Source organism: Danio rerio, chromosome 9, assembly GCF_052040795.2.
Source record: "Danio rerio strain M-AB ecotype USA chromosome 9, GRCz13ab, whole genome shotgun sequence".
Lineage (NCBI taxonomy): Eukaryota > Metazoa > Chordata > Actinopteri > Cypriniformes > Danionidae > Danio > Danio rerio.
The window spans coordinates 25,165,409-25,188,328 of record NC_141029.1 but is presented as its reverse complement, the minus strand read 5'-3'; the positions used below and the strand labels follow the sequence as shown (position 1 = coordinate 25,188,328).

Sequence of the window (22,920 nt, the reverse complement as noted above, 5' to 3'; positions counted from 1 at the left end):
TTTGGAGTGGCAATGATGGCTTTAATAGCAACTGCATCAATATTCTTAACCACCTCCCTTTACCATTAGTTTGCTATGACAGAATTTTGACAGAAAGCCCCATCCCCACTACTCAATATTTTGTTTCAGTTGGAAGAACATGAACATACTGAAATAAAAATTTCTGCAGCTTTCGGCTCTGATCACCTACAACAGGCACAGTTCTGCTAGTCAAAATCTAAACTTCTACAATCTGCCTCTGCCAGTTCTAGTCTCAACTAGCTGCCTGCCATCCTAATGGATGCCACTGCCTGTTCAAGCTAGTCTCACATAGCCATGGCTTTACTCAGCAGCATAAGGTCTGGTTCACATTGCAGCTTATTTTGGCCAAGAACAGCCCACTTCTACAGGAAGAGACTCAAATTGCCTAGACTCAAAGTGCCTTTGGGGCATTTTCACACTTGCACATTTGTAGCAGTTGTTTCAGCTTCTTAGTTCAGTTCATTTTGGCATAGACTGCATGTAAATGTGAATCAGACTTAAATCTGCAACAAAACACTCACCCCATGATAAAACTGCTTTGAAATGAGCTTGCAGTTTGCTTGTTATGAGAATCAATCTAAGCCCAGCAGACTATTAAACCAGGGTTTATCACAATATATGACAACAGTGATACTTCTTACAGCTACATAGAAAGCCTCAAAAAGAGCTTTATTGCGAGGTATGTCCACACATATGTGGAATTTGTTTTTGTGACGGAGCTTTTACAGTGCAGCAGAATTACAGAGACTGGACATAAAAACTGATTGTTTTTAAAGCTCGTGGTGCTACATAAGCTTGTGGTGCTATGGTTTCTCTAACTAGAAGTAAGACAGATATGAGCAGAATGCTATAAACAGGTGCACAATAACCCATGGATTGAATGTGACATTTGATTCATTTAGAAATGTTGCCTTGTGGGAGTGAACTAAACCAAGAAGAAACAGCAAAGCTATATCAACTGTAGTCTCAGTTTCAGAACAATGTAAACTATACAGAGGTGTTAATGGCCTTTAGACGGGTCATTTGAAATTTATTATACCACAATAACAAATAAGCATAAAAAATGCAATTGTGCTATCTAAACTGTGAACGGTTGTACAAACTATGAGTAATTAGAGTTATAAAAATTTTTGCCTTAGCACAACTCAAACACGTTCTACATGATCGTTATCTCTTCGCCAAACATGATTAATTCAGTTTATTCAGACATGATTCAATTGGCTTATCCAGATGTGCTCCCAAACTGTCAAGCACTTTTCTTTACACACATAATGTTAAGTATAGAGAATGAGAAATGTGCTCACAGCTCAATGCATTCTAGGAATTTGGATCCCATTGACCTCTGAAAGTTGGTGGATCACTTATCCCCTGGTTTGCAATAAATTGCAAGCACTCACACCACAAGTAAAGAAGATTTTATTTTCTCTAGGAAACTCTTCGATACTCTGTTACTTATGGATAAGCTCATTGATTTATTAGAGCCAAAATCTCTTCATCCGTGCTCGGCTTCTCTAGTTTCACTTTAGTGATGGAGACCAAAAAATATGCAATTACCATTTTCCACTTCTCAGACACACAGACTGTTTAATAATCAATATAATTTTACATTAGTCCAATTTATTATGAGTGTTTGTAAGATGTTTTTCAAAAAGTGTAACTATAAAACTGTCTGCTTTTTCTGTGGTGATTTGCATTGGTTTTTATTATGCTCTCATAAGCATGTCATGCCAGAACACAACTCATCATGACATAGATTCCCATTCTCTATTGACAGCCTAAAGATAATACTAGTTCTAACCATGACACTTCTATAGCTGTTTATATTAAAGACAGTTAAGTTCCTAGCAGGTCCTTAACCCAAACACACACTCAAAACTTCACCACAACAGCAAACCTTTCAATAAGACTACAATAAAGGTAAAACTCAAAATGCAAGTCTATACACTTTCTCATCTTACTAAAAACATCCATAAAATGACACTTTAATTTAATATTTACACACCCTAACTGCCACTTTAAAAGAGGTGTAATGAAAAATAGAAATATTAATGTCCAAGCTAACTGATTTAAAATCTCCTTTTGAAATGAGCATAATGAGTGTAATTCTGTCAGCCAATCAAACTGGAGCTTGGAGTTTTCAGTAGTGTGTGTAAAATGCATTCGACTGTGAATGGTCTGTGGGTGACTGAGAACAGTTCTAACCTCAACAATAGCTGAACATCTTGAAAGCTTGAAAAGCAGCACTATGAACTTACTGAAACCTGCCACTGCCAGGATGAGCGTCACCACAATGGAGATCCAGGACACCCACAGGGCTTTCTTCCTGTAACTCTGAGCCTCATGAGGCTTCAGGCGCATGCTGCTTTCCAACAGACCTGTCAAAAGAGCACACAAAACACTGGTTAAAAGCCATTATACAATTACATGAAGTGCACCGGGGTAACAAACAACGTGGGCTGATTATTTACTCACCGGACCATGACAGGCATTGAGCCTAGGGTAGAGATATTAAAGAGCCTCTATATGTCAGATGCAAAGAATGGTAAAATGAATCTGCACTGCCAGAGCAGCAATCCTTCTGTGTTTAATTAGCGGAGCAAAATGGTTTCAACAAGATTTAGATGACACTAATAAATCCAGTTTATCATGTATCAAGTCAGAAAGCATACGACTTTAAACGTCTGTTTAAACAGCCCTGCGAGATCTTTAGCTACTGGAGGATGTGACAGAGATAATACAAGGCTTGTTAATGTTAGCTACAACTAAAAGAATTTAACTAAAACTATTTTGTTGCTTTAAATAAAAATTTCAATATCATTGTAAAAGATATCCTGCTATGATATACCCTGAAAGGTGCAGTAGGTGATCTGCCAAAATGCTAACCATTAGCATAATAGCTTTGAAAACACAGTCCCTCCCCTGTCGTCCAAAGCCACAGCTCCTGAAATCACAAAGGTGCACAATAAAGATGACAGTAGACAACCCACTAGATCATGTCATTTGTCAGTTAGAAAATTTTATAGTCTTGAATAATAATAGAATTCCAAATAAGAAACTGTATTATATGTAGCACATTTTCAGTTGTGTAGCAAGCAAAACTTGAGATTATGTGTAATATTTCATGCATGCAAGGATCTCTGGTCTCATTCTCTCCAAATAACCCATTCATAATACAACAAAATCAACAAAGTTTTGCGTTACTAAAAAAACTTTTTGAACATAACCTGTCTAGAAGAAATGAAATTTTTTACAGTCATGGGGCTCTATTTTGACGGTCCATGTGCAGAGCGCAAAACGCAGGGCGCAAACGCTTTCAGGGTGTGTCAGAACGCATTTTTGCTAATTTACGGACGGGAAAATCCGCTTTGCGCCAAGGCGCATGGTCTAAAAGGGTTGAGTTTATTTTCTTAATGAGTTATATAGTTTATTTTGAGAATAAACCAATTAGAGTCTCATCTCTCATTCCCTTTAAGAGCCGGCTGCGTCGCGCCATAAGCGCATTCGCTATTTACAGGATGTAAAGTAAGTGTAAGTGGAAAAAATGAGCATTTCACAAGCAAACAGTTTACAGTTAACAGTTTTTTTTAACAGAAAACTGTTAAACAGAGCATCTACTGCGTAAGAATGAGAGATAATGGATCACTTTCATTTTCGCTCTTGGATAGGGAAACCTTTAGGCACAGACATCAATTAGTCTATAAATAATTAATTGCGTTTGTTAAGCGCAAATATTCGTTTCAAAACTATTTCTAAATTCAGTTCTAATTTCTAGCAAACAAATAAATGAACAATATTAACGAAGTGTGTTCAAAAACCTGAGTTATATCCTAAAACACATGCTGTGCCCCTTATGGTCTAAAACCTGACAGGTGGGCAAATCTAAGCTTGTTTTTAATAAAACAAATATAGATATGGATATAATAAATAATACTGCTAATAATAATAACATTATACAAAAGCAAATTGTTATGAATGAACTAAAAAAGCCTCCCGAGATGAAGAAGACATAAAAGCAGTAATTTTTCATATTTATGTAGGCTAGAAAATAATGTTTTGTAATATTTTAACCCTTTATATTTATATTCTATATCTATTCTTATTATATCCTATATATATCCTTAATATTAATTTTTCATATGTAAAGATATTTGCCTATTGCTCTCTTGTGCGTATTAAGCCGTGTGTAAGCGAGGCGCAACTCTGCGCCGGAGTTTAGACCGGGTTTGTTTTGGTCTAATGAAAAATCAATTTTAGTTTCTCAAAATTGCAACGCGCCAGCAGTGCGCCTCAGAACACCTTACTTTTTAGACCAAAAGGCCTATGGGCGCACATCTGAGCGCAAATGCATTTGCTATTTAAACAGCGTAGCGCAACGCCTTAAAACGACTCTTGCGCCAAGCTGAAACTACCAAACAAGTATTGCGCCGCGCCTTGCGCCACGTTGCGCCGGGTGTATGATAGGGCCCATGGTGTCATCCTTCTCTAAAAATTAAAATTGCAAAAGTAACTCCACTATTAATTCAGGATTTTAAAAAGTTTTGATTCAGCATTAGTTTTTACTGTTGTCCTTCTCTTGTGTGCACGTGAACGTGCATCCACGCCCAAACTGCGACAAACTGTCTGCAAAAACAGGGGTGTGCAGATGTACAAATATACATTTATTGACAGACAGTTTGGGTTATTTTTTAGAACTATGATAATTATTGCCCTGTCAAATTTTAATTGGACGAACATTTTTTAGTCTTATGCCTTACCCAGAATATAAAAATACATATAAATACATTAAGATCATTTACTTAAATCATTACTATTAAAATGTGAAGAGACTTTCAACCAGCACAACCAAAATGTTTCTCAAGACAATCACCTACTGCACTTTTAAGGCTTTATTATGAATAAGGAAGTTTTACATACATAAAAATAACATTCAAATCTCTTGTAATGTAATGTATTTCTCAACTTTTTATTTCACATATCTTTGTTGAATGAAAGTGCTTTTATCTTTAACAAAGGGTAATTAATAATCTATATACAATGGTGAGCAATAACTTGACAACAAAATCACACGGTGAGATGTAAAATTATCAATTCAGAGAAAATTTGTGACATTATCTTGTGTTTAAAAAAAAATCCAAAAGCACACTTTCACAGACAACAGCACAACATACAAACTGCTAGTTCAATGTTTAGCTGTGGTCTCTATCTAATCCAGGACATGCAGTTTTCAATTGATTGTATATACAGGACAATGCATCAGTATTCCTTCAACAGAGTCTTTATCAGACCATTTTTAAAGATAAATACTACACCACAGCTCACAAATTTAACTGACTGCAATGATGAATGAGAGCCACAAAACCTGTTGACTGCCTATTTTGTAGCGTTCAATATTGTACTGTGCTTGCCAAATAAGAAGTACTCAAATATGCCTCAGTCAACTGTTCAGATAAATGGCAGCTATGTGATTGTGACAGAGAGTGGCTGTGTATGTCATGCACACCACACTGCTCTGTTAGCCTGTGGAAGTCACATGCTGAGGGTTAGAAGCTGAGAGCCAATAGGTGGTCCGTCAGAGTGATTGTAAAGAGCTGAAAAAACAGAGCTGGGGAATGTCACATGAGTTATTTTATCAGCCAGGATTTGGAGCATGAGTTCAAGTCTGTTACATGGACATAAGTATATTTTTAAATATATTTTTGCTATTATTTTGCCTGACTTCCAGTGATTTACCTGTGTTAAATGGAGTAGATTAAGTGACAATCCAAGTCGCGCTCTACTTTATTTTTTTCTCCTAAACAATTTCACCTATAAATTGCATATATTGTTGTGTGTGTTGGGGGGGTGAGGGGTTCTAATGGTGTCATGGTGGCGCAGTAGGTAGCACGATCGCCTTACAGCAAGAAGGTCACTGGTTCGAGACCCGGCTGGGTCAGTTTACATTTCTGTGTGGAGAACAACATGTTCTCCACGTGTTCGTTTCCTCCGGGTGCTCTGGTTTCCCCCACAGTCCAAAATCATGCACTATAGGTGAATTGAATAAGCTAAATTGCCCATATAGTGTATGTGTGTGATTGCAAGAGTGGGTGTTTCCCAGTGTTGGTTTGCAGCTGGAAGGGCATCCACTGTGTAAAACATACGCTTGATAAGTTGGCGGGTTATTCCGCTGTGGTGATTCCTGATTAATAAAGGGAATAGGCCGAAAAGAAAATGAATAAATGAGGAGGTTTCCAAAAAATTCCCCTATTAGACGGTAAAGTCTTGATAGGATATGCATGTCAATATAGCAGCATTTGTTTATGACACTATAACAATAATACATATTTTTACAGTACTGTGACGGTTGGGTTAAGGGTTGGAGTAGGGTTGGACGTTAAAAAAAAACACTTTATTGGGTAATTTAATAGATAACATAAATAATACTGGCGAGGCATTGGCGCAGTAGGTAGTGCTGTCGCCTCACAACAGGAAGGTCACTGGTTCGAGCCTCGACTGGGTCAGTTGCCGTTTCTGTGTGCGTTTGCATGTTCTCCCTGTGTTCGTGTGGGTTTGCTCCGGTTTCCCCCACAGTCCAAAGACATGTTACAGGTGAATTAGGTAGGCTAATTGTCCGTAGTGTATAAGTGTGAATGAGTGTGTGTGTGTGAATGTTTACCAGAGATAGGTTGAGGCTGGAAGGGCATCCGCTGCGTAAAAACGTGCTGGATAAATTGGCCGGATTATTAAAGGGACTAAGCCAAAAAGAAAATGAATGAATGAATGAAAAAATAATACTCGGTACAACTACTGTTTTTAACGTTACTGTGACGGTTGGGTTTAGGGTTGCGGTAGGAGTAGACGTTAGTAAAATACAATTCATGCAAAATTTTATAAATAATATAAATAATTTTCATTAACTTCTGGCTGCAGCCAAATCTGATCTAGCAACATTAGACCCTGCCTTGTGTTACCCCTATTTACAGTCATTGGTTAGCCCTCATTTGTGCTATGACATTGGCCGTAACGTAAATGGGAATTCGTCCAAAAATGCACAATCTTTTCAGCTTTTTAGTGTGGGAGGAAAGATGTGTTTGGCTGTACCATCAATGATGTGATTGTCTGGATTATTTTTAATTTCTAACTACTGGCATCCCAAGTGGGTTTTTGCTATTTTCTATTAATTTTGCAGTCACTGTGTGGACCACTTTGTTATTTTGCCTTTTTTTTTTTTTTTGTGATTATTCGGAAAGTTCCTGTTGTTCCAACTATTTTTGACCTCTTAAATCATCCAGAAACAAGCCTATCATATTGAATGGTGACAGAGTTTACTAAAATTGTAAGAGCCTTGGTCATTATTCTATAGAGCTTTCCTGCATAGTGGATCTGTGTTTGAGCAAACCCGTTCACATTCTGTGGGATACAGGTTCAAGTCTTTCACTTATCATTGAGTGAGTATTCAAGGCTTTGCTATGAAAGTTATGGACGTTCCGTTACACAAAATATAACTTCAGTCTGAATTGGTGTCAGGTGACATGGTAGTGGGTATTCGTCAATCTCTTTCATTTCCTGTAGTAACATTCATTTTATGAATTGACTTAACTAGATGTAGTGTGTGGGTAGATGTGTGTGGAGTCATTCTAACATGTCACATGAAGTTGTTTCAGTAACTTTTACTGCTGACACTGATGATTGCGCAAAAGCTGATCTGATTTGTATGCATGCTAAGGAGGATGCTTGTCAAGATCATGATGACTTGTCTTTGTGTCTCAATAAGTTAATAGCTGCTCAAAGGTTAGATTCTACTCTTGCCCAGGAATATGAATTGGCTTGACTAGAGCAGGAGATTATGAGTGAGCCCCAGGCATACTTTCTCCAAAATGAGATTCTGATGAGAAAATTGATGTCCCCTAATTATCCTGATGACAGGAATACAGTCAGCCAAATTAGTTCCAGCAGACTATCAATACATTTTTAAGTGTAAAATAAAATGGTATGACTGGTCATTTAGGTGTGGTAAAAAACACATCACCAGATTTTGAAAAAAAAAAAAGTCCTAGTTTAAAGTAAGGTCTTTCATATTTTTCTCAGAGTTACATTTGCCGAGTGGTAGAGAAGCCTGAATTATTCCATCTACACTTATCATGCTGAACATCAGGGTTCATTGGAGAGGTATCGCCAGACCGGTCTATATTGAGTGTGTATTGTTTTGAGCTCAAGAGAGACTGGGAGAAAGAAAATCCATGGCTACTTTTTACTTTTTGGTAAGAATAACTTGCATTCAACCCTGCAGAAATTGTTTTGTCCACAGTTGATTTTTAATTTTTTTTATTTAAGAGAGCACCACTATTCCTGAAAAGCACCACTATTCCTGTGGAATTTTCACAGTTTTGTACACTTTATATTGTGCGTGTGAATTGGCCAGGCAAAATATTGAGAAACACAAGAGAATATGAAAACTTGGTTTCATTAGATAGTGATAGTGAAGTCTTACCAATGTTGTACCAATGTATTGTTACCAATGACTGGGGGGTAGTTGGAAGTAGGGCTGCACGATTCTGGCTAAAAAGAAAATCTTTTAAAGAAAATTTTCTTTTTTCTTTTTTTTTTTTTTGTGCTAAAAGTCAAGATCACGATTTTCTCACGGTTCTGTAGATGTAAAAGAAAAGGTTAATATTAATAATCATTGTTAATTTTCAAACATTTAGTACAACAACAATAATAATATTAGGCCTATGTGCAGGTCTACAGTTGGTTAAAATGCTAAATTTTGTATAGACTTGGAACAGTGGACTTGAACAGACTTCAAACTTGTCCTGGTAGTTCTTGTACTGTTATGTGATGGCATTAGATTATAACTGTTCATAATTTTAAAATTGAATTATTATGTTTGAGACATATGCTTGTCATCCATCATTAACAACATTATTAGACCATTTATTTATTTTTTTCACTGGTAAAATCAGACATTTGTCATCATCAGATTTCCACTTGCATTAGATTCAGCATTATATAGGCTGGACTGGAGTAGTTATAGTGACACTGTAAAACATTTCTTTTCATGCACAACACTTTATGTTCGCTATGAAAGAAAAAAACATATCAAATACTTGTGGTAATTATAACTTTACAATGCGATACAATCATTAAAATGACGTGTGTGGTTTTGGTTTCACTTTCACTGGAAAGTGCGCTCATGTCCTGGCTGCCGTCACTTTGAGAAAAAAAAAAACATAAGTGCAAATCATGCTTCCCGTGCGCCTCCTAAACGATCGCTCTGTGCAACAAACTGAACATTATTTACAACTTTATACCTGTTATTCACAGCCCATTCAGGTTCTGTTTACTAAAGTATACGTCATTTGCGGGCATGCATGCATGCATCCTCCCAGTAGTAAACAAACAGCTAACATGTGATATCCTGGCCGCGATTACATTAAGACAGAAATGACATTATTGGGTGAATTATACTTTATGAATACAGTGTGTGACACTTTTAACACCATTTGGAGGTGACCACATTGCTGAGCAATGTATATAAAACAACATGAAGACATTATTTACAAGTTATGATTATGACTTTACCGCCTTATGCTTCTCTCGAACTTGAAAATATAATTGGCTGAATCGTAGAGATGCTGCATTAAGATCATGTGGGGGGTCAAATCAAGATCGCAATCTTTTTTCGATTAATCATGCAGCCCTAGTTGAAACCTCTATACTGGCCCTTATGTTATCCAAAAGAAGCTGTCAGATCAAGATTAGGTCATCCACACACCTGATCTCCACTGAATATGTTGAGTTTGTCATGTGTGAACATAATTTAACACCATCTAAAGGGAAAGCCATATGTCACCACAGATACATTTATTCCTGAAATACCTGCGATCAGGTTGCTCCCATTTGAACCACTGGACAGTTTATAGTAAGCTGAAACATTCAGAGATACGCGGAAGTTTGTCCAGTCAGCCACTCATATGTCTCCAACTGTGAAAGCTGATATCATTGAGTTGGTGTGTATTTACAGTGTTGTTCAGTGACATCCCTGATGTCAGTTATCAAGCATGATATTGATGTTAGTTTACACTGCCAAATACTGTCCTGAAAACTGACAAGGGCAGATGATTGCAGATTATGTAGTTTCTGCAGTTTATGTTTAAAACTAAAACTGTTAAAAGGACACTGGCAGGGCCACGAACTGATCGTGCTAAGGAGACTGGCATTAGTCACCCCTGACACTTTTCTTAATTATAGGCTGATGGCATTTGGAATGAAAAAGGCCCCAAGCACTTTTCAGTAGCTCAATAGCACAGTGTTGGCTGACGTTTCCAGTTGCACAGCTTACTTTAGACAATGTGGTTTTGTACATCTGCTCATGGCCTGTACATGTGTACTTATTTTGTCAAGTTTTCAATCTTCTGACTAACTCTAAATGTACTGTAAACTGACCCAAATATATTGGTAATACCATCACTGTGACTGGGGTCAAGTGTGCTTGATACATGAGTGGTCCTCTGCTTGATAGACACGACTTTCAAATGCTCCAGTGTTTATGTATCTGTGTAAGCGTTTGATGAAGACCAGTGAAGTGATTTTGAAGTGAAGTGGACTGTCATTTGTAAGCATTGATCCTAATTTTTGCTCTTCTAATGCACGACACATGAGGAGTCTCACACTTGAAAACATGAACGATCTATGGAGCAAAATAAATGATGATATTTTGAAAATGCGCAACCTTTCTGTAGTGCTAATTCGACCACAGATATACACACATATACTGTTGTCAGGCAGCTGATTCCCCAGGCCACTTAAGATGCCAGGGTTTTTTTCAGCACAAACTCAGAGCTCTGAATGAATTTGGTTCATTAACTCAACTTGTAGGAAAAGTCATAATGGAATAAAGCATTATGTAAAGAAAAACCAGACATGCTTATCTTTATACTTATAAATATATACATAATTTCTGACAAAAGTTGCTGCATGATCAAATTCAATAGATAAATAAGAAACCTTTTAAACACAGATTTAGCTTTCGGTGTACAGTTCAGCTTACATCAACTATAAACTATTAAAATAACTATAATACAAATTATCTCCCAGAGATGGGTTGCGGCAGGAAGGGCATCCGCTGCATAAAACATGTGCTGAATAAGTTGCCGGTTCATTCCGCTGTGGCAACCCCGGATTAATAAAAGGGACTACGCTGAAAAGAAAATAATTAAATGAATGAATGAATGAATGAATGAATGAATTAATAATTCTCTCTCTCTCTCTCTCTCTCTCTCTCTCTCTCAAAAATCAATTCAACTCAAAATTGCTTTGGTGACATGAGTAAATTATACAATGTTGCCAAAGCTTGAAATAGGTGGACAGATTTAAAACTACAATGAAATATAAAAATAAGAGAATAGAAACAAAAAAATCATAATAATTTAAACTTGATATAGGAAATAAGAACATGTGAACATTTCACAGTGTTTAACATACACACATACACAGACAAAGGGTCATTGTGGTACAGTAATACAGTAATACACACATTACATACACACATAAATGAGTTTATCTCTCTCTTCCCATTTAAATCAAAATATTTTGACTGGTTGTCAGTGTTTTTAATATCACTGTTCAAACTATTATCTGAAAGTGATTGTTTCTGTACAATATCAATCTACTGTGAAATAAATTTAAATAATTTTTAAAACTATACTGTTGTTGTCGCACTTGGTGTTAATGGCCCAGGGAACCAGTCAAGAATGATCAAATAACTTGTTTGAGCAGCACAAAACCTGGCCGACCACATGATGTGTTTGTCAGTTAGGGTCAGGCTCATTTGAAATGGATTACACCACACATATCCAAGTGCTAATAAAAGTGACTACTGCAGAGCAGACTGCAGTTGACTTTGAACAAAAATTCCAGTTTCTGATTCTTCATTAATTTGACTTTTTATAAGGCTTCTTAGTCACATTCTAATGCCCCCACAATTTCACCAGTAGGGAGTTGAAGGGTCTTATGAATTATTCAGTGGCTCAAACTGACTGCACAGAGGGGAGCTCCAGCATACAGCAACACTCAGGTCCTGCAGGTGCAGAGACTAATGCTGCTTCTAAGAGTGGAAATGCTGATGTGAGATAAAGATGCACCTCTGAACAGCTCCACTTGAGGTGTGAGTCGGCCGTACATTTGAGCTCTATTTGACCATGAGCAAATACAAACTTCCCAGTCGTAAAAAGATGGATGAGACTGTAAAAAAACAAATCCTTAAAAGGACTAAGAGACAAAATTACTCAAAAATGACTGTTAATAAACTCCATTAGGAAAACCTTTGAGCAAAATGTCATTTTGGCAGGACTATGCTCAACAAGCAGTTAATATTGAACGGTAATAAAACCACATTAAAAATTCAAAATATATTATTAGTATTAATATTTAATTTAAATGACTTATAATTTTTATGACTCTAGAGAAAATCGAAACGTGACGTTGCAAAGTTTACCAGCTACATCACTGCTGACAACCAAATAGCATCAAAGTGTAACCCCATAATGAACAGAATTTATATGCAATACAAGAAAACATTCACAAACTTTGTTTTCCAACATGAAACTTTGACAGCCGCTTTGCATTAGACAGACACTTTGCGACCTCGCGACGTGACGAAACTGAATTAAATGAAGCTGCTCCACTGAAACTGACAATATATTTATAAACAGCGTACAAATAATGTTGAAAACTGAATGGTTTTTATGCACAATTGAATTATTAATAGCTTCAAGAGCGCCTGCGTGCGCCAATGGACCGCAACCTTCGCGAGCCCCTCTTATTTACATCACATCCCAGACCAAAACACTTTGAAGAACATCCCTGTCTTTTAAATGCATCCTAAAACAACTCTAGAAAAGTAGACATTGGTCTGTTGTATATCTATTAAAGAAATGTTTACCTTGGCCCTCAACGCTATCTGTGATTTTCATCTCCTGATCCTGGTCCACATTAAAAGGGTCGCCCTGGCTCCCTCGTTTGGGTAGGTTTGGATCCTGGGCAGCAGCGCATTGTCCGTTTCGCACAGCCGAAGGGTCCACAATAGTCGGATTGGGAACAGGACACAGATCTGAAGTCGTACTGTCTGTCATTGTTAGCTTTATTTGTTTTCTTGCTTTTTAAATCAAATGAAGTCTTCAATAAATAATCTCACGTCGATCTGCGTCGCGCAGCCATCCAGTGGCAGCATTAAGGGTAGCAGAGCAGAGATGCGGAGATAAACGCAATCTGCCCAGCATCAGCAACGGACCCCCACCGCACCCTCCCACCGAGAACAACTCCAATCCGAGCGCAAGAACTGCAGCCACCCATTCGACATGGGGATAGTTTGGTTAAGATCCTGTCACGCTTTCCAGTTTCAACATATCTTGACACAATCCGATCGAAGCTAGAGGCTATAAAGCCTATAGTTCCTCCTTCAGATGGACACAGATTAGAGTCTTGTCAAGTGTTTGACTGCCTCACCTGCCTGCCAGAGCCCTGTCCAGTCCTCAATGAGATAACGACTGAATGACACAATGTTATGATTGTGTTCCTTCCAACTGTGTTTATTCAAGTCTAATGATGTTTGCGCTAAGAAATATCGGACAAGCAGTAGTTTTAAATACATAAACAAAGAGACTGTCAAATTTCTTTGTACATAAGTAAAACGTTTATGTTTTAAACAATGTGCGGTCACATATTTGCGTTGATCTAAAATGTTGTTGCTCTGAAATTTTACTTTAAATTTAAGTTACTTTGAACGTTCCTTTTGAAGCTTCATAACTTAAACACCGACAAAACACACTAGTTTGCGATTGTCCTCGAACAAAAAACTCGGAATCCAAAACGCGACGTTTTTACGACATTTTAATAAGCAACAACAAGACCCGGAACTAAGTGGAGTGGAGTAGGTTAAGTTTTCCTCTTTGATCAACCCTCTCTGCAATCCACTGATTGATGATCCAGCCCAGGGTTTCCATCTACTCTTTACTGTGAAACCGATTTTAAATGAAACACAATTAACTTAATTGTTAAAAAATGATAATGTTCTGTGTCGTCTATTTCAATTTGGTTTCAATTAGAATTTTTTTTAAATGTAAAAAATACAAACAATACAAAAAAAGTTATTTGAACTTAAAATTGAACTTACTTCATAACTTAAATAGTAGGCCTAGGTAGCAATACAATTTGGACGTAATTAATTACCACATTACTACGTACTACATGACTCGTTGTTCAACACACGTTTGGGTAAAATGTGCATATAGATGCTAAAGTGGTGTTAAAAATTAAAAATCGGTTCGTTTTGTCGATTATTTAATTTCATTAGTGCATTTGATTTAAATAAACGAAACATTGTTATTTAGTATGTGTTTGCATCTGAACTGCCAGCGGCAGCGTTGATAAGTCTTGATGTCAGATGAATGCCAGTCTCTGATGCACTGCCTTAAGTCACCAATAGAGGACAGTGATGTGCAGGAGGTGAAATATTAGGGCACGTCTGAATTCATCGAAACTAGTTCTCACAGACTGCACAGCAGGCAGACTCACCTTTCTCAGACAATTTTATAAACCTTATTTTATTATAAATACCTTTTTGTGTTTTTTTGTGTGTGTGTTTTTTACTGTCTGCAGTAGCCTATATTGCATAAAGGTTAATCTATAATCTGTATTTAAAAAAATTAATACAGGTATGAAATCTATGCTGACAGGTCATAATAAGTTAATTCTGGTTGGTCTCTATCTTCTCAGGGTTTTTCATTGGACTGTTTTAAAATGCCAGGGATCAGGGGTGGGAATGTTTGTTTTCCGTTTCACACACCGCTGAACATTCACAACAGCGCAAGGGTGAATGTTCAGTTGACAAGCTTCAGTGCTGAGATTTGAGCACTTAAAATCAGAAGAATGAAGGTTGATATTCATAATCATATTTTACCAAGGGAATGGCCAGACTTAAAACAGGTAGGTTGCTTAGGGTGGAACATTTATGCTTTTTTTATGGGTCATTAAGGGTAACCAAGACTTCCAGGCTCACATGATGTATTTTTTTTTCAATGTTTCACATAGCAGTTAACTTGATGCCTTTAAACTGCCTCTGATAGATTTTGATACAAAGGCCAACATTTGAATGGTGAACTGTGTATAGAAAATGTGCTTAGTCAAATATAGTTCAATTCAATAATGTTTATTTATAGCGCTTTTTACAATGTAGATTGTGTCAAAGCAGCTAAACATAGTTCTAGTAAAAAATAAGTTTGTCTTTATTTTTGTATCTTTATAATCAGATATTATTATTGATATCAAATATGTTGTCAGTGTTAAAAGTGTTAAATGAGACTGCCCGAACTTATGAAAGGAATGCTTCTGTTAAACATTAATGAAGGCGCTTGAACACTAACCCTGACCTTTATTGCTTGTTTATCTCAGTGAGCAAAGGGAATCCTTGTAATCATTTGTCAGGTGTTCTTTAATTTTTATTTGTCGTAAATCTGTTATATTATGCTGTTAAAGTACCTTATTTGACATCACACTAAAACAAATAATGAATCTAAGTGTAAAATTAAATTATTTTAAAATAAAATTATTTTTACAAGTTGATTCAATTAACATTGTACTAAATACTTCAGTCATCAAGATGAAATTAAAAGGATAAATCTGAAACATGGTTAACTTTTTTTAATAATTTATGTAGAAATGCACTGCCTGTCTGGAAAAAAGCAACTATTTGAATTTAGCAAGAAAACTACTGCTTGTCCGAGATTTCTTAGCTAGAAAAATCTAATGATATACTCTTAAGTATTTACTTAAATCCAAACAGACTTTTTATGGCAGACAATGTATTCTGTTAAATTTTTACAGTGAAATATTAACATTTTGGTTCATGAATCACAGAGATATGGATATGGTGGATTCGTTCAACTTCACCATCACTGCAAAGTAAGTTTAAAAAATGTTTATTTTATTGTTATTATTATTATTATGTATTGCCTTACACACCTGATCATTGCTGATGGAGAAAACCAGCTTGATCTGTAGCTCAGCCTGATGACGGTGGAAGAACACCAGCTGGACGGAAAAGGTTTTGCATGCCTGGCTATAGATCCAGCTGGCATGATCTCATGCTAGCTCTTCCTGAAAGTGTGAGAGTACATTACGACCCCCGTGAGGAATGAGTGGGCAGCAGAGACAGATCTGATCCTCCTCTCAGAGCAGGACGATGTTAAAGCATCTGCCAGCTTCTCCAAGTACCTGCAGGCCTTTAGATTAATTGGATTCCTCTGTACTGTGTTTCAACTGCTTGTCTCTGGTGGTTTCTGGCCTACTCCTTTGCTTAGCTGATTTTTATTTTATTTTATTTTATTGCTTTGCTACAATAGGAGTTATTATTTTCAAATGGAAAGACTAAAGAGAAGAGAAGAGATGCTCACTAATAACGTTTTGCTAGACTGAGCAGCACTTTTTTGTTGTTTGCCTAAATTCCTTTCCAGTACAGCTTTTTATTTATTCGAATGAGAAAACTTCCTATAAAGCCCTAAGTTTTAAGAATACCTGCATGATAATCAGGAGGGTTTGTTGCTGGTGGAAAAAGAGGACAGCAGGCCTTCCCTTGGCTCCTCTCTGAGCAGCTGAGCTCCACATGGGGTTTAGCGTCAGTAAAATATCAGACCAACACTAGATCACCTTGAGTACAAATACTCTCACACAAACTCAGACTAATAAATCAGCCTGAGCCTATTTACTGTATAAGAAACAAAACAGAATAAAGAATGAATGAGTCTTAAATGAACTACAACCTCAATTCCAGGAAACTGTTCTTTTTACATTCTCTTTAATCTTTAAGAAAGGATTTTCTACGTTTTCACTGACCTAATCGATTGTATTTTGTAAATTTAAACTTCAATGGCAACAACACACTCTGAAGTTTAGACCAAGCCACAATAAAATTGAAAAGCTTATTTTATTAGGATATAGATTATAATAATTATTTTAACTAGCAGGGTTCATGTTCAGCTTTAAAAGGAATATTTTTAAAGAAAAGATGGATCAGGGCTCATCATTTTGTTCTGAAATTCATAAGAAGTTTGTATAACAAATCAAACCTCACATTGCTGAAGAGAATTAACAAACAAAGTAGTCTATATTTCAGAAAAAGAATGCCAAATGTAACAACATTTTCAGAATTGGAGTTGTATAGCAAAGTTTGATTAATTTAATAAGAAATTTTAGTATAACATGATTTTACACTCTGAACATAATATTGTATCTTTGAACTGAATATGAATATACACTGAACAGTATATGAACATTGATTCAATGTGTAAAATGTAAATTTTATGCCAAAAACTTTCAAAAAAAGTTAAAGCATTGAAATACTGAGTATTTGACTTTGCTCTTTACTGCCACCAGGTGTCTGAAAGTGCTAACTGTAATGTGACAAATACAGTAGTTTTACCAGTGCATGATTACAGTGTAAAGTGTACCTGAAAGCCTCTTTAACTTCCACTCTAATATTTGTCGTTAATTATAATAAAAACCTAAACAGTTAGTCTACTTGTACTTGATATGCTGGTTTCATTCTGATTTATTACTGGCTGACGTCATGTCTGCTTCTGAAATATAACACAACCTGCTAATTCACCCACAATATAGCCTTAGTGACAGGTTTGGGTGAGTAGAACAAAAGACACAAGATAATACTCTGTTGACTGTAGCAATTCTTCTTTTGTAGCAGAAATAAAAAGTTAGGTGGCATGAAGAATGTATTGTATGACTGGATTACTCATAAATGTAATGTAGTAAACAGTACATACAGTATAGCCATTGAAAAATGTAGTCAAATAGAGAGGAAACGTTGCTATCTTTGATGGTAAGTCATCAGAGAATGTGGCCAATAATATACATAAGTATAGAAAGTAATTCCATTTACTCAAACACCGTTTCTCACCATGGGCTTGTGTACCAGGGAGAAGCTAAAATGATGAAGGATGGAAAATTGTTCAGAGTGATCCAAGAGAACTGCTGGGATCCAGAGGCTCGGATTCGGGATATGGAAAAACATGGTAAATCCAGTAAAGCATATCTAAAGTAAAAAAAATCTACAGACTGCCTGTGTCCTGCTAACAGGACTATTTTGTACACTTTTTGTTGCCTTTGTCCAGTCACATATTTTATAATAATGTGCACCATTTGTAAAGCTGCTTTGGAATAATAATTATTCATTTATTCATTCATTTTTAGCTTAGTCCCTTTATTAATCTGGGGTCGCCACAGCAGAATGAACCGCCAACTTATCCAGCATATGTTTTACGCAACGGATCCCTATCCATCACTGGGAAACACCCATACACTCTCATTCACACACATACACTACGGACAATTTTAGCTTACCCAATTCACCTGTACCGCATGTCATGGACTGTGGGGGAAACCGGAGCACCCGGAGGAAACCCACGCCAATGTGGGAAGAGCATGCAAACTCCACACAAAAGTGCCAACTGACCCAGCCGAGGCTCGAACCAGCGACATTCTTGCTGTGGGGTGACAGCACTACCTACTGTGCAACCGCATCTCTTTATTGTAAAAAAATGTTAAATATATAAAATGATATACAAATAAGCTAAATTAATTTGAACTGCAGTATATGTCATTTGATAGCAAAAACATATCATGTGAAAATTATTTGAGAGTCAAGGCTTAATATTTGTCTTTGATGTGAATTTGCTATTGCCCCTAAACAAAATCATACAGGAACCTCAACTGTTGTATTATCAATTCAAAATTGGAAAACTACTTAAGCTTGATTTGATTGTCTAGAAATTTGACACAGAATAATTTCATAAAATATAGATTGTGTAGGCGACTCAGTGGCGCAGTAGGTAGTGCTGTCGCCTCACAGCAAGAAGGTTCGGGCCTCAGTTAGCGTTTCTGTGTGGAATTTGCATGTTCTCCCTGCGTTCGTTTGGGTTTCCTCCGGGTGCTCTGGTTTCCCCCAGAGTCCAAAGACATGTGGTACAGTTGAATTGGGAATGCTAAATTGTTTATGAGTTTGTGTGTGGATGTTTTCCAGAGATGGGTTGTGGCTGGGGAAGGGCATCTGCTGTGTAAAAACATGCTGGATAAGTTGGCAGTTCATTCTGCTGTGGCGACCCCGGATTAATAAAGGGACTAAGCTGAAAAGAAAATGAATGAAAGAATGAATATATTGTGTAAAAAATAATAACGTTTCTTCTCGCTAAACAAACCTTTAAAGTTTACTTTTTTTACAGTTTTGCTATAGCCTCTGATACCATTTATTTCTATATTATCTTCAAGCCAGTTCAACTTTAGTTCATTATTTAATATTACAGTAATATTACAGTACAGCCAATTTGCACTTTAGGAAAGCCCAGCTGATTACAGAGCAAAGTATTCAGCAACAAAGTGATTTGGCTATTGTTTTTTTTTTTTTTTTTTTTTTTGCATAGTGAGTGAGTGAATTGTTGAATAGTGAATTGTGAGTGAGTGAATCATTTTTATTGTTTTCAGGTGTGACAGTACAGGCCCTTTCCACTGTACCTGTGATGTTTAGCTACTGGGTAAGAATCACTGAGAAACGTTTTTTTTTTTTTTTTTTTCATGTAATTTGTTTTGTGCTACATAACAGCAATTTAATAATCAATAGAATAAAATACAAAACAGTATAGTAATATGATAAGAAATACCAGTTTGCAGTATGAAGCAGAACAACAAGCTTTTTTAAAGATTGCAGGTAACAATAGCAGACAGAAAACATTTACAAAGGGTTGTCACTCTTATGCAAAAAATAAATAATTAAATAAATATGTATTATTTTATATCAGTGTTATTCTCCATTTCTAAAGGCCAAACCTAATGACACACTGGACTTGTGTGGGATTCTCAATGATGATCTGGCTGCTACAGTAAAGCAATATCCAAAGCGCTTCGTTGGGTTAGGTACTTTGCCCATGCAGGCCCCTGATCTGGCAGTACAAGAGATGAGACGCTGTGTGAATCAGCTGGGCTTTCCTGGAGTGCAAATTGGCTCTCATATAAACACATGGGACCTCAATGCCCCAGAGCTGTTTCCTGTCTATGCTGTAAGTGCCATTGCCTTTTGTAGAACATTCAGAAAATTGTATTTTATTGTCAACAATATTTTTCACCTTACAACAGGCCGCCGAAGAGCTGGACTGCTCGCTATTTGTGCATCCATGGGACATGCAGACAGATGGTAGAATGGCAAAATACTGGCTGCCATGGTTAGTTGGTGAGTTTAAATCAGTGTTTTAACATGACATTTGTGCTTGTGTGTGTGATTGCATTTTATTTTGATATGATGTTCCCACACACCTCTTTTAGAAACATCACTGGGCTTTTGTTGTTTTGCTTTTCATTCGAACAGGTATGCCAGCAGAGACTACAATGGCAATTTGTTCCATGCTTTTTGGAGGTGTTTTTGAAAGATTTCCTAAACTTAAGGTCTGCTTTGCTCACGGAGGTAAAAATAAATTAATTTATGTTGTATGATATTATGTGGACTGCAAAACAACCTTATAGGGCTATAGCAATAAACTGAAGGCACTTAGAGTATTGAGGCATATGTTCGCTCATATTATGTGTTCCAGGCGGTGCTTTTCCATACACTGTTGGCCGAATTGAGCACGGATTTAAAGTGCGACCTGATCTTTGTGCTACTGACAACAAGATCAACCCACGCAAATATTTAGGGTCCTTCTACACTGATTCCCTAGTGCATGACCCACTTTCACTGAAGTTACTCGTTGATGTCATTGGAAAGGTAGGCTAGTTATTTTCATTCTTGCATCAACCATCTTACTAAATCTCTCTGTAACAGAAGAGGCACCTTGCTGGTTAACTAGTGACTTATCCAAGCAATTTACCAATGTAAAGACTAACCGAAGTAATAGTAAAACTAGTTTTACAAGCACAGGACTTTTGTATTCTTTTTGCAGGACAAAGTGATGTTAGGAACAGATTATCCATTTCCACTGGGGGAACTGGAGCCAGGTACATTGATCGAATCCATGGATGAGTTTGATAGCTTACTAAAGGCAAGATATCTATCTATCTATCTATCTATCTATCTATCTATCTATCTATCTATCTATCTATCTATCTATCTATCTATCTATCTATCTATCTATCTATCTATCTATCTATCTATCTATCTATCTATCTATCTATCTATCTATCTATCTATCTATCTATCTATCTATCTATCTATCTATCTATCTATCTATCTATCTATCTTTCTATCTATCTATCTATCTATCTATCTATCTATCTATCTATCTATCTATCTATCTATCTATCTATCTATCTATCTATCTATTTATCTATCTATCTTTCTGTCCGTCCGTCCATCCGTCTGTCTAAAATAATTGTCAATATGCTAAACTTCTAATAAAAAGGCAGCAGAAATGTTAATATGTGCACAAAGGTAATAAATATTCATTGAAAAATCCCATACATGTAAAATCTAATACTTTTCCCTCTTATGTTTAGGATAAACTGCTTGCTGGAAATGCTCTGGACTTTTTAGGGCTCTCAAGAAAACAGTTTGAGTGACTGATCAGCTATATCTGTATCTGATTAAAGATGACATCCTTCTATCTGTTCTGTCTAAATTTAACTGTGTGAATAATACATTTATTCATTCATTCGTTTGCTTTTCGGCTTAGTGCCTTTATTAATCTGGGGTCACCACAACGGAATGAACCACCAACTTATTCAGCATATGTTTTACGCAGCGGATGCCCTTCCTGTTGCAACCCATCACTGGGAAACACCCAAACACTCTCATTCACACACATACACTAAAGACAATTTAGCTTCCCCAATTCATGCATGTTTTTGGACTTGTGGGGGCAACCGAAGCACCTGGAGGAAACCCACACGGACACATGCAAACTCCACACAGAAATGCCAACTTACCCAGCCAAGGCTCGAAACAGCGACCTTCTTGCTATGACGCAAGAGCGCTACCCACTGTGCCACCGTGCAGCCCCTGGATAATACAGACAGTATTAGAAAAATAAATAAATAAAATAAAATAACATCATTTTTTGCCATGTGTTGTTGAATGTTTACAACTAATTGGTGAAATTATGATAAATTTTAAACATGTGCTTATGCATAAAGAATATGCACTACTTATGTGCTTGTGTGTGTGTGTGTGTGTGTGTGTGTGTGTGTGTGTGTGTGTGTGTGTGTGTGTGTGTGTGTGTGTGTGAGCGTATATATATATATATATGTATATATATATATATATATATATATATATATATATATATATATATATATATATATATATATATATATATATATATATATATATATATATATAAAGTAAAAACATGCTGGCTAAGTTGTTGGTTTATTCCACTGTGGTGACCCCGGATTGATAAAGGGACAAAGCCGAAAAGAAAATGAATGAATGATGAATGAATGAATATATATATATATATATATATATATATATATATATATATATATATATATATATATATATATATATGAGCAATATCTCACGAGTAGCAGTGCGGCTGTAGCAGTAGCAGTCACACGAGTATGGCTGTATATCGGCATTGGTGGGAGGCCGCAGGCCGAGTGCCTTAGTGCCTCCACCAGTGTGGATATACAGCCATATCGCACTGCTACGAGTGTGATATTGTGTTTATACAACAGTTTGACAGCATAATTGTGTACATAAAAACAAAATCAAACATCAAACATGGAAAGTTTAAAATTAAAGTTAAATAAATAAATTTATTAATACATATAAATTTAATTAATTTATATAACTTTAATTTCAATGGTTGACTGTCATGATGAAACATTCTGACCACTGTGGCCATAACAAAACATTATTTTGGTCAA

General features: G+C 36.4%; 2 protein-coding genes across 5 annotated transcripts in view; one reads left to right on the top strand and one right to left on the bottom strand.

The window, feature by feature from the left end:
* tmem163a (transmembrane protein 163a) overlaps positions 1–13,268 on the bottom strand; it is a 61,339-nt gene extending 48,071 nt beyond the window's left edge. For both annotated transcript variants that reach the window (XR_015498926.1, NM_001128536.2), the window contains 2 exon segments: positions 12,941–13,268; positions 2,277–2,396 (listed from right to left, as the gene is read on the bottom strand). Coding sequence is in view for 1 of the 2 variants with exons in the window: in NM_001128536.2 (NP_001122008.2) it covers positions 2,277–2,396; positions 12,941–13,130 (310 nt within the window). In the remaining variant the exon portion in view is untranslated.
* A 1,568-nt stretch (positions 13,269–14,836) lies between these two features.
* acmsd (aminocarboxymuconate semialdehyde decarboxylase) lies at positions 14,837–22,102 on the top strand. Of its 3 annotated transcripts, none has more exons than NM_001089494.1 (10): positions 14,837–14,982; positions 15,913–15,957; positions 17,984–18,080; positions 19,546–19,595; positions 19,881–20,117; positions 20,194–20,287; positions 20,423–20,518; positions 20,646–20,818; positions 20,994–21,092; positions 21,547–22,102. In NM_001089494.1, exons 1-10 carry the CDS (start codon positions 14,926–14,928, stop codon positions 21,607–21,609), a joined length of 1,011 nt encoding a protein of 336 aa, NP_001082963.1. In that variant the 5' UTR covers positions 14,837–14,925; the 3' UTR covers positions 21,610–22,102. The 3 variants fall into 3 exon arrangements, with proteins under 3 accessions (NP_001082963.1, XP_087122732.1, XP_087122731.1); XM_087266606.1 differs by having other exon boundaries at positions 14,879–14,982; positions 17,984–18,105; positions 19,493–19,595; positions 21,547–21,653; XM_087266605.1 differs by having other exon boundaries at positions 14,879–14,982; positions 15,913–16,897; positions 16,993–18,080; positions 21,547–21,653.
* Positions 22,103–22,920: the final 818 nt, after the last annotated feature.